The sequence below is a fragment of the Suncus etruscus genome, chromosome 6, assembly GCF_024139225.1.
Source record: "Suncus etruscus isolate mSunEtr1 chromosome 6, mSunEtr1.pri.cur, whole genome shotgun sequence".
NCBI classification, from domain to species: Eukaryota; Metazoa; Chordata; class Mammalia; order Eulipotyphla; family Soricidae; genus Suncus; species Suncus etruscus.
This window is the reverse complement of record NC_064853.1, coordinates 43771908-43784992: the sequence shown is the minus strand read 5'-3', so window position 1 is coordinate 43784992 and position 13085 is coordinate 43771908. Positions and strand designations below refer to the sequence as shown.

General features: G+C 38.9%; 1 protein-coding gene across 1 annotated transcript in view; it reads right to left on the bottom strand.

The window, feature by feature from the left end:
- The window catches only part of CSMD2 (CUB and Sushi multiple domains 2), a 638485-nt gene that overhangs the window by 204973 nt on the left and 420427 nt on the right, over positions 1-13085 (bottom strand). Inside the window, exon 23 of the mRNA XM_049775147.1 lies at positions 1215-1371. Within this exon, the coding sequence (XP_049631104.1) occupies positions 1215-1371 (157 nt within the window). The remainder of the gene's footprint in view (positions 1-1214; positions 1372-13085) is intronic.

Genomic DNA, 13085 nt, shown 5'->3' with positions numbered 1-13085 from the left:
GCACAGAGCCAGTAATATTGCCCTGGGAACTGCCAAGTGTGGCCCTCAAATGAACTAAATAAAATAGTCTGTAGAAGTGCATTTTCTTGCTCTCAGAGGCATTGGTGGAGTAAAAATAAGGACAGAACTAAATATCCAAGCCAAAGTCAATGACAATAGAATCAAAAGATCTAAACTTTAACAATCTAAACTTAAATGGGGCTGTTATACTGGCAGGCCAGCGGGGTAACAGAAGGTGGTGGTATAGGATGCACTCTGGGTTCATTGGTAAAGGGAGGTCGACAATGGTGTTAGGAGTGGCCCTGACTCACTGTATATCTGAAATTTAACTATGAAGGACTTTGTAGATCACAATGGTTTCAATAAAATAAAAATTTTTTTTAAAAAGTGCATTTCTTTGAATCTACTGGGCAGGAAGAAATTTAAATAATTAAGTAGAATGATGGTAGAACAAGGTCTGAAGGTATGCTCTCTAAACTGTGATTTCTATTTTTAAAATCTGAGGTGTAAAGATAGATTGAAAAACATGGGAAATAAATAGAAAGAATCATGACTTGACTCTTTAGGAAGAAGTAAAATACAAAACCAAAAAAATCAAAGGGGCCAGGGAGATGTCTCAGAGATCAGAACACATGCCTTGCTTGTGCAGAAACCTAAGTTCAAGCCCTGATACCACATGGCTCTTTAAATATAGTTGGACATAGCCCTGGTGACACCCGAGCACTTTGGGCCAAGCAACACAAATCACTAGGCCCGAAAAATGAAAAACTTCATGGCTGAGCATTGTTGAGAATAGTTCCCAGGCTCCCTGAGTATTGCTTAACCACTTCCCACTCCCAAGAAAAAGAACATAATTATCCATGAGTATTTGCATTTTTATGTCTAGCTTTAGTTGAACATTATTTTATAAATGCCATGATTAGGAAAGGCTGTCTTGGGCTTGTTTAATTAAAAGGCTCAGTGTTTATTCTTTTTTAAAGGATTAGTGAGTAACAGCTATGCTTTGCCTTTTGACTCAGTTTGAACCACATGTGAACCAGTGCCATAAGCCAAGTGGCAGCTCATTCAAATCCCAGGCACAGTGTCTTAGAGTAAATAATTAGCTAGAGAAAACCTAACTATCATGGGATGGACGGGGGCCCCGAAACCAGTCTTTGCTTTTGGAACTCGAGAAACCTTGGCTTCATTGTCTTCTCTGGTGCAGAAAGACTTACTAGAAAACTGCAGCTCGAAGCCTTTGCTGGTGTTCTCTGCATCCGTGATGAAGTCAAGCCAGAGACTGCTGGATGTACTGTTCAAAGTCACCCCCATCATCTCCGAGCGGCTGAACACCCCCAGCAAACGGGCAGAGTTGTTGTTGCCATCATATACCTGAACAAAAAGAGAACCCCAACTCTGTGGCATTGGCATGGTGGTATTTTCTTTCTTTTTTTTTCTTTTTTTTTGGTTTTTGGGCCACACCCGGCGTTGCTCAGGGGTTACTCCTGGCTGTCTGCTCAGAAATAGCTCCTGGCAGGCACGGGGGACCATATGGGACACCGGGATTCGAACCAACCACCTTTGGTCCTGGATCGGCTGCTTGCAAGGCAAACACCGCTGTGCTATCTCTCCGGGCCCAGCATGGTGGTATTTTCAGCAATGTTTTTTTTTTACCCTTAAGCCTATATGCCCAGAATTTAGCACAGGTAATGGTTGAGAATGTTAGTGAGTCATTGAATACAATGAGCCTGTGAATTAACCATGTGATACAGAGCTATGCCATGCCCATCTCAGTGTGAGCTACTCGCTGGGAACCAGTTGCTGTTCTAACCTTTCCAGTGGTGATCTGCTCTTGTTCCCTCAAGCCCATATGGCACTAGCTTACAGTGCAGCAGCCTGGGGAGGTTAGGATAGGGCAGCCTGACTGTCTGAGCCATCTGCTTGTGCACACAGGCAGAGAGTAAAAGCATTCAACATCTCAGCATCATCAGACAATCAATCCTATCCTTGGAGACGATTATCCTGCATGTCTTCAGTGTGGCAGTGGCCTGGGTCTGAGACCTAGATCCTGGTGGGACAGAGTTAAAATGACCAGTATGTCCTGGCTCTTTTCTCTTCTCCAAACCCAATCTCTATCCTTTCTCTCATACAATTAAGACTTCAGGGAGGGTCTGTTAGGCTTGCCAGGGGAAGGATCTTGCAGGCATCTGGCTTCCCTGACTCCCATCTGTCCCCTGAACTTCTGAGAACCAGCAAAGGCAACAATCATCAGAATAACGAATGGGCTCCCCGGGTTCCGAGGTTGCTGCTCCTTTCCAGATAATTGTACAAATAACAACAGAAGTTGTGATTGAGTGAAGGACCCCCTGGTACTTTGGTAAATATCAAAGATGGGATCTATGGGTGGGTGATGAATATTTGTGCATGGCTCAGGATGTGGTGCCAGCTGCCAGAAAATTGGAACAATATTTCCATTCTACTATTTATGAAGCAAAGCTTTGTAAAAGAAATCATCCTTCAAGCTAACAGTGTTGTATATTACAGAGATTTGTTTAGGCCCCTGGGAGCCTCCAAAGCCCAAATTTTATGTACAATTGCTTTATATCATCAATAGACAAGGAATTCTGGAGTTCCAGCAGACATAGAGATGATACCAAAGTTCAAAGGTTTTTTCCTTTCTACTCCATCCAAGAGGCTGGACAAATATTTTTACTTATTAAAAAATACATTGTAATTAATTGACCAAGGTTTTGCTCATCTGCACTTGATAACATTGCAGTAAGAGAGACAAATTGGATATGGTGAGTTTCATGATGAAAAAGATGAAGTCAGTTGATACAATTTCTAACAGAAAACACAGAGGTTAGAGGAACCCATCAAAGGAATCTTAGAGCTTGTTGTCAGCAAAATCCAGAGGCTGAAAAATTCCACTGGCCAAATGACTCAATTTACCAATAAAATAAATGACAAGAGAGTTTTAAAAGGACCTAGGACAGAAAGCTACAGACATAAAAATTCCTGAGGTAGCTAGTCTACCATGTAGACTTTGTTTTTACATACTGATGCAAATAAATTTTAAATTAAAAAAATATCATGACATTTATGGGATAATTTGAAATTTGAATAGTCAATGGATATATGGCAATATTAAGAAACTGTTGTTAATTAATAAAAATATAATGGGAACAAGATTTTTTCCTTAATTTCATGGCACATATCATCCTGATTAGTTAAGCATAAAAATATTCTTATGTGTCATTACAATAAAATATTAATTGCAGACAACTTACAAAACAGAAAGGCACAAAGAAAATAAAAACAACTTTGGGCATTCATAATATTTGGGGATTACTTGTATTTCCAGGATTTTTATTCTCACTCTTTCTCTTTACTCTTCCTTCTCCCCTCAAAGATTAAACTATATGATAACCCATACTTGACATGTATTTTTTTCCAAATCATTACTTTTCTACAATAACATTTAAATAGCTGCAGGAGTTTCTATCATATAGTTGCTTCTTACCATATGATTATTTATTTTATCACTGTTCATGATATATCCCTGGCACATAAAAGTTAATAAGGAAATTGAGAACCTGTTTAGAGTACAGGCGGGGGTCGGGTGGGGAGGAGGGAGACTTGGGACATTGGTGATGGGAATGTTGCACTGGTGATGGGTGGTGTTAAGAAAAAAAAATATTGTTATTCAATAATGGAATACAATGTATATACAATATATTATTATATACAATACATTGCATTATAAAAAAAGAAAACAAAGACACTTTTAAAAAGAAATAAGGAAATGAATATTTTATGCTCATGAGTTGAAAGTATTAACTGTCAAAATATAAAAAAAAAAAAAGAAATGAAGAAAGAATGGTGGGCATATCAGTAGACAAAAAAAAAAGTTAATAAGTGGACAACAAATAAATAAATGTTTTCTTCTCATACTTATTCCTTATATTACTTGGAATTTATTTTGACTCGTATCAGGTAGGATTCTACCTTCACTTCCCAGTAGACTAGCTATTTAACTAAATTAAGTTGTTAATTTCCATCCACAACTGTTTATTTTTATTTATTTATTTTTGGGGCCCTATCTGGTGGTACGGCAGGTTTACTCCTATTTCTGTACTCTGGGATCACTTCTTGAATGCTTGAGGACCATATGTGGTGCTGGGGTTTGAGTCTGGGTCGGTTGTTTGCATGGCAAGTACTCTACCACAATATTATCTCTCTGGTCCTATTCACTATTAATGTTAAATCCACTTTTATTATATATGTAATTAGATAAAGTTGACTTTGTCAATCTCCTATTCACATGCATTCATATTTTTATGCACAATCCATATTGTTTTAAATACTATATAATATATTTATAGATATTTAAATACTTTGGGCAAATCCTCTCTCATTTGTCTTTTTTTTTTTTTTTTTGGGTCACACTCTGAAGCGCTCAGGGGTTACTCCTGGTTCTATGCTTAGAAATCTCTCCTGGCAGGTTCAGGGGACCATATGGGATGCTGGGATTCGAATCACCATCCTTCTGCATGCAAGGCAAATGCCCTACCTCCCTGCTATCTCTCCAGCCCCTTATTTGTCTTCTTTTGTTGCTGTTTTTTGTTTATTTGTTTATTTTGAGGGGGCACACTCGATGCTCAGGGGTTACTCCTGGCTATGTACTCAGAAATCGCTCCTGGCTTGGGGGACCAAATGGGATGCTGAGGGATCGAATTGCAGTCCATCCTCGGCTAGCGCTTGCAAGGCTGATGCCTTACCTCTAGCGCCACCGCTCTGGCCCCTCATTTATCTTCTTTTCACTTAAGCAATTATTCTCCCCTATTTATGAACTCAAGAATTTTCTACAAAGAAAGCTATGCCTAAAACAACTTGAGTAACTTTTAGTAACTAATATTAAATACATGGGTTGATTAGAGACAATTTTGACTGTATAATATTAAATTTTCCTTTCCCTACACAGTGTTGGGCTCCACTTAATAAGGCTGTCTCATGTCTTTTTTTTTTTTTTTTTTTTTGATTTTTTGGTTTTTGAGTCGCACCCGGCAGCGCTCAGGGGTTACTCCTGGCTCTATGCTCAGAAATTGCCCCTGGCAGGCTCAGGGGACCATATGGGATGTCGGGATTTGAACCAACGACCTTCTGCATGAAAGGCAAATGCCTTACCTCCATGCTATCTCTCCGGCCCCTGTCTCATGTCTTTAAATAAAATTATTTATGTCCTCTTGAGTATGTTTATTTTTTTATAGCTTTTGGGAAATGTTCCTTAGTATACATTTATTTCCTAATAGCATATTGCTTGTCTTTTAAGAGAACTGCTCTGATGGTCTAGTTCATCTTTAAGCAAGTGATAGTTCATTTTTACACACAAATTTCCTGGAGAAATAATAGAGCTTCTATGACTAACCATCATATTGGGTACTGGTTTATTTAGTTATCTCTATTAGATGGCTATCCTTTTTTTCATCCATATAAAGGTACATTTGACAAAACATAAATTAAATTTAAGGTTCACTACTAGGTATTTTGATATACAACTACCTCTACATATAAAATAAACCAATTTGGTCAGACAACTGGTTTCAGTATAAATTTGTGGGCAGGATGGTTCTTCACATCCAAATATTACACCACTGTTCCATGTCTTTGTACACAGTGTCCTTGAGAGCCTCTAAGGAGTGTATTTAGAATAGAGTGGCTGGTCAGGCACATACTTAGCTTTGGCAGATGGCTCTCCAAAGATCAACACCTATTGGTCCTCTAACAACCTGTGTTTCCATTACTTTAGGAGCTTGCCAATACTTGGTATTTTCAAGCATTATAATCCCCCTAGCCCCCTTACTCCGTTGGATAATTGTGGAACAGTGTCTTTCCTTTTGTTTCTCTTTCTAAACTAAAATTGAGTACCTTTTTTTAATTTTATTTATTGAAACCATTGTGATTTACAAAGTCCTTTCATAGTTGGATTTCAGACATACAATGAATCAGAGCCAATCCCACCACAAATGTTGACTTCCCTCCATCAATGTCCCCAGGGTGTACCCTATACCACCACTCTTTGCCCCCTGACCCGCCAGTATAAGAGGCCCACTTAAAGTTTAGATTGTTGTTGACTTTGGTAAAATTGAGTATATTTTGCATATTTTTCAATAGTCTTACTTTCCTCTTCTAGGATCACCCATAAAAATGAAAGGAGACTGCCTTGATTTTTGTTCAAAAGAACATTTTATATTTTATCATAATGTATATATATTTTATATTTTATCATAATGTATTTGGAAGACTTTTTTCCTATAAATATTTAAGTTTTATTTTAGACAGGGGTCAGTTGGGAGTTTGGGACTCCCAAGTAGTGCTCAAGAGTCTCTACTGATGATCATTCCCAATGGAATTGGGCCAGTTTTGCCTGATATATGTGCTAGAGATGTGATGTGGTACTTCCCAGCTCTGCAGTTCTGTGGGACCAAGCACTGTCAAGGATTGAATTTGGGCACCTGCATTCAAGACATGTGTTCTTGGCCACTGAGCTATCTTCCCAGCCTCAATGTTTAAAAGTTTAGTTTCCATTATGAGTGAGATACCTCCTTCTCATCCTTTGTTGATATGTTTTGATGGATTATAGAAAATGACAATAGCTTTGCTGAATTATCTTACAGGTCCTGATAGCTTATTTATTTCTTTTGTATGCTCTAAATAAAAGAGGCAATCTTACTTATTTCTATTTATTTTATTAATAGTTTTGTATTGTTGGGTATAATTGTAATAGTTGGGTTTACTTGACACAATATGGAGTAATGCTAAGTTATCACAGTGACTGCTTTTCTTCTTTATAACAGGGAATCTTTTGATTAGTAGAATTTTTTTATCAGACTAAGAAAATTCTAGTTTTAGTCTTATAATTAAAATAATAAAGTAGCATTAAAATTCATTATATCTTTTAGGGTGGATGGAAGGATAATATACTTTTCTCTTCCAATCTGCTTATAGGATTTAGGTTGAATCAATGCACTTGCTACTATTTCCCTGATTTTGACCTAAACAATAGAAATTTTATATAGTTTACAAAATTAGTAACATAATGAGCTTTTCTTTTTTATATAATTTCTTTAAACACTGTGATTACAAACATAATTGTAGTTAGGTTTCAATCATAACAACCCCCCTTCACTGTGCAACCTTCCCATCACCAATGCCCCATCACTTCCCTCCTCACCCTCTGCCTGTATTTGAGACAGGTTTTCTACATCCTTCATTCACTGACATTGTTATGATAGTTCTCAGCGTAGTTATTTCTCTAACTGCACTCACCACTCTTTGTGGTGAGCTTTATATTTGAGCTGGTCCTTCTGGCCCTCATCTCTGGGAATTATTTCAATGTCTTTAATTTTTCTTAAAACCCATAGATGAGTGGGACTATTCTGTGTCTCTCTCCCTTATAATGAGCTTTTCTAATGCTAAAATATTCTCATTTCTCTAGAATTGATCCCAGTTGAAAATTTTGTTATCACTGAAATTTGAATTTTAGGTCTATGGTTATAAATAAAATAGGCATAGATTTTGTTCCAGGATACTCTTCAATTTGATATAAAATTTATCTTTTTTGTTTTAAATAAAATAAGTTGAACCTAGGATCCCAAAAACACAATGTAGATAATCCCTCTGCATCGCTATGTTCATCTTAGCACTGTTCACAATAGCCAGAATCAGGAATCAACCCAAATGCCCAAGACAGATGAATGGATAAAGAAACTATTGTACATCTACACAATTGAATATTATGAAGCTTTTTGCTTATATAAGGATGGATATGAAGAGTATTACGTTAAGTGAAGTGAATCAGAGGGAGAGGAACAGACATAGAATGATTGCACTTATTTGTGGGATATATATATAAAAAGAAAAGATAGTATGGTCATAATATCCAGAGGCAATAGAGATGAGGGGCAGGAGGTCCTGTCCATGGTAGGAAATTTCCCACAAATAGCTAACAGGAAAAGAGTGCATTTAGGGCAGAGAAAGGACCACTATGACAATGGTAGTTAGAAATGATCACTCTGGACAATGACTGGGTGCTGAAAAGAGAAGAATCGATAGGCATGATACCCTGTTGACATATTTAAGGAAATTAATTATTTAATGTACCTTTAAGGGGGATGAAAGCCCTCTCTTGTTATGGTGGTTGGACAGGACCCTTGTAATGGCAGTTGGACCTGGAAATGACCCCTGGCCATAGCTCCTGGACACATCCCCTGCAACAAATAATTGCGCCCCAAATAGGGGGCAATTATAAGAAAGAAAGTCTGGCAGTTATTGGGGGTTCCAGGGTAGAGACTAGAGCAGAGCCTGCCAATCCTGGGGGAGGTGGCAGAAATAAAGCATGCTCTGCATCTATCCCTCGTTTTCTATTCTCTTGAACCTGGATCTACGGGTCTCCCCTGGTCCCCTCTGGCAGTGAATTACATCTATCTATCCCTCTCTCTCAGACCCCCCCCCATGGTGTGGGGAGGCAGGTACAATACCCCTCAGTAACAATATTGTAAACCACAATATCTAAAAGGGGGGAGAGAGAAAGAGAGAGAAAGTGAGAGAGAGAAGAGAAAGAGAGAGAGAGAGAGAGAGAGAGAGAGAGAGAGAGAGAGAGAGAGAGAGAGAGAGAGAGAGAGAGAGAGAGAGAGAGAGAGAGAGAGAGAACTGTTCCATAGGCTGTTGTGAGGAAAGCTGGAGGGAAACTGGTGGTGGAAAATGTCCACTGGTAAAGAGTGTTGTATATTACATGACTGAAAATCATGAATAAATTTGTATCTGTGTAAAAAAATAAAATAAAATGGGTTGGATATGGTTAATTATTCTTTTTTTTTGTTTTTGTTTGTTTGTTTTGGGGCCACACCCGATGACATTCAGGGTTTACTCCTGGCTATATGCTCAGAAATCGCTTCTGACTTGGGGGACCATATGGGATGCCAGGATTCGAACCACCGAGTGTCCTGGATCGACTGTGTGCAAGGTAAACTCCCTACCACTGCGTTATTGCTCCGGTCCCAGGTATTTCTTTTTTTTCTTTGGGATAACCCTTTCCTTTTGTTTTATTAGGTTTCCAATAAAACATTTTAGGCCTATTACTGTGTGAAACTAGTCTGGAAATAGCCTGCCTCTTCAATGATTACAGGCTTTTCAGATTTTTATTTTCTCTTTACATTAGTAATTTTTATATAAAAATTTTGGGCCACACCTAGTGGTGCTCAGAAGTTACTCTTGGCTCTGTGTTCAGAAATCACTCCTGGGGGCTGGAGAGATAGCATGAAGGTAAGGCATTTGCCTTGCATGCAGAAGGATGGTGGTTCGAATCCCGGTATCCCATATGGTCCCCAAGCCAGCCAGGAGCGATTACTGAGCAAAGAGCCAGGAGTAATCCCTGAGTGCTGCCGGGTGTGACCCCAAAACAAAAACAAACAACCCCTCCAAAAAAAATCACTCCTGGCAGGCTCAGAAGACCATATGGGATGTTGAGGACTGAACCCAGCCCGTCCTGGGTCGGCTGCTTGCAAGGCAAACACCCTATTGCTGTGCTATCACTCTGGTCCTTGGTCCTTGGTCCTTGATTTTTATATAAATTAATTTTTTATATTAGATGAAAAATAATTTCATCTAAGCTTTCAATTTCTTAGAGTATAATTGTTTCTAAATATTTCATAATTTTAATTATTTATACTATATATTTGGTCCTTTTTATATTCCCTAATAGTATACATTTCTGAGTTTGTTATTCCTTGATCTGTTTTTTACCAGGTTTACATATTTTTACATTTTTAGAGAACCTGCTAAAATTTTTAGATAACTGTTAGTGTTTTTTTAATCTTTTTTTTTGGCTTTATATATATTTTATTTTTGCTTTTGAGTCAGAAGATGCTCAAGGATTATTCCTGGATTTGTACACAAGGAATTACTGTGGTGGTGTTCAGAGGACCATATGAGATGCCAGGGGTTCAATCCAGTTCATCGTGTATAAGGCTAGTGCTCTATCTGCTAAACTCTCTCATTCTTTTTTCTCTCTCATCACTCCTTTATCTTTAAGATTTTTTTTCTCTTGCTTTGTGCTCAGAGATCATTTCTGGCAGGGGATCACATGAGGCTCTGGGGATCAAATCTGCCAGGTACAAGGCTCTCTCTACTTGCTGTACTATCTCTCTGGCCCTTTCAGAGTATTTTTTTCCTATTTTCTTTGGGTTTATTTTATTACGTAAGCAATCTCAATTCTTATATTTATTTTTATCCTACGTAATATGTTAGAGACTAACAGAGGTATATTAAAGTCTTCCACAATGACTGCAACTTTATTAAATTTTTTAACATTTCTAGCAGTTTTTATTTAATTTATTCATGCTATGTTATTTGGCACATAAAGTTTTACTGTGGAGTAAGCGTACATTTTATTAATATAAAAATTGTCTTTTTCATTTCCTTATGAGATGTGAGGGTTCTCAAATTTATCTTATAATAAACTGATTTCATTTTTCTGTGGTTTACCATCCTCTCTTCATTGCCTCCATTCCATTTTTTAATTGGGTGATCATGTTTTTCATCTCTATTCAATCTTTTCCCATCTTAGATTGCTCTGTTTTCATTACTGCCTGCTTTCTGTGTGTGTCATAAATATAATACCCTCTCAAATCTTGTTAAGAATACAAATTAGGAGCTCTAAAAGATTTTTTTCCTTTGTTGCTTACAGAGGGCCAATTAGCTTTGACTCCTCAGATGGGTCTCCTTCTTCTGATCCACTGAATATTTACACACATCCAGTTAATTTTCTTGTTGGCACTATATTACAGAGGTAGGCCAAAAATGCAAACTGGAAACAGCTGAAGGGGGTGGGGCCTAGAAGTAGCCTCTCCAGCCCCTATGCTTGTTGTTGATATGTGTGTTTATGTGTATATACAGCACATTCAAAGGTATGTGTCTTTGAGTGTGTGTATATATGTGTATAAGCATATTTGTGCATAGATGTTTGAGTGATGATGGCAGCTTCTTCTAAAAGAGCCTGGTTAATATTAGGACCCAGACATAGCACTGCCTTATGTTATCTGCCTTGCTAATGAAAGTCAGAATGGTATGAAGTGAAGGAATGCTGGTCAGTTAGACTTAGAATATTTTCAGAGGGTCATGGGACAGAAATCTCATTCCCACCATATTCATGCTTGGCACCAGGTTCTGTTGCTCTCAACATGGTGGTCATTAATATTTTTCCTGCTGAGTTCCACTAACACATATGTATTTGTGTGGATGATAGTTTGATTAGATTTTTAGTCTGGACCTTTTAGGAGGTGCAAGGCACCTTTGCTAATTTCTGTGCTCAGACTACATTGCCCCTTTTTTAGGTACCTTGAGTTATTTCTGAGGAAGCCAGTAGTAGAATGTGCTTCAGTGGTCACTGTGAGCTAGAAGATGTCTACTGACACAACTACATTTTTGGCTGGGCCAGTGTTACAAGTGAATTGTTTGGTAGAGAAGGTGCCCTAGATGACAGGGGTTAGGGCTAGTGTTCCATCCCTAGTGCCAGATCATCTATTAAGCACTGTCAGCTGCCATCTTGGAGACCCTTACAGGATGGAAACACCACATCCTTGGATCCTCACATAGCACCACCAGCCTAGATAGCTAAGAATTGTCAGAAGTCTTCCCTAGGTCTCCTGAGCACCACATGGAAGATACCTTCATCACCCACCCAATTTTCTTGTTTTGACAAGAATGAAAAGAATCAAACCATTCTGGGAGACACATTTAGAGTTCCTTTGGAATTAGGGCTTAAAAATTTTTCAATAATTAAAGACTAAAAAAAAGAGCAGGGCATAAATGCAAGAAAATAGTTATTTCACTTCATGGGCAGAAATACAAGACTGAGTATGCAGCTTGGGATGTTGGCCAGGAGCCTGGAATATTGTACTTTGGGAGATCAATGAGGCATTGTGTAGGTGACAGGTCTCCTTGGCCAGGATCTCAAGGGAATATCTCAGGGTTCTTTGGAGAGATAAGCAAGTTCCAGAGATGAGATTCTGCTCGTATTCAGGAAGGTGGTCTGATGGTACCTACCTACTATTCAGGGCCATGGAGACAAGATGCTGCTGGAGGTAACTGCTGCTCCAGGTTCCTGCACACATTCATGTTGCAGTAAAGCAAAGTGACAGGTCTAAGCTGCAGTGCCTCTGCAGTGGAGGGTGCTGGCAGGAGGCTCTGTATCCTATTTGGTAAACCAAAGCTTTGAGTTTCTTTGATTCTGAATCAGTTTGTTTGTTTGTTTTGGTTTTTTTTTGTTTGTTTGTTTTGGACCACACCCGGTGACACTCCTGGCTATGCTGTTCAGAAATAGCTCTTGGCTCGGGGGACCATATGGGATGCTGGGGGATTGAACTGCGGTCTGTCCTAGGTTAGCTGGTAACACGATAAATGCTTTACCATTTACACCACCGCTCTGGGGAACCCCCCTTCTGCCCCGAAATCAATCCTGCATAGATTAATGCCCCAGGTTTCTTCTCTGGGAGCCTAGGGCCCTGAAGATAAGAGTCAGACCAAGAAAAGCATAGGTGGTGTACCTCCTCTTTTCACAAGCTGGCCCTCTGTTCCAGACTGCATTCTGCTGAATTTTAGGGGTCACAGGGTTCTGACCCTTAAGTCAGGTCAGAGATACATTCCAGCCTTCCAAGGGAGACATTAAAGAGATCTAGATATGAGGAAGAGGCTTTATGGTAGAAGGTAGAACTCAATATTAGCAAGGATGGGTAACAGGAACAGTGGGCAGGTGGCTACAAAAACAGATAGGAGTCTTAACTCACCCTAGAAATGTAGGACTTCATCCCATATTCTAACACTTCAGGCCTACTTGGGGCCTGAACCTTCCAAAATCTCTGACTTTATTTATTTGACCCTTTTATTTCCCTTCTTAGACTGAGTACCTGAGAACCCTTCTCTTAGGCCCATTAGACTGCTCACTGAGTATGCAGGCAGACCTTGGGCAGTGTGGGTGGAGCAGTCTAACTACTGCCTATGTAAGTGCTGATCTGATTCTAGACCACTGATAGGAAGAAGTTGGATAG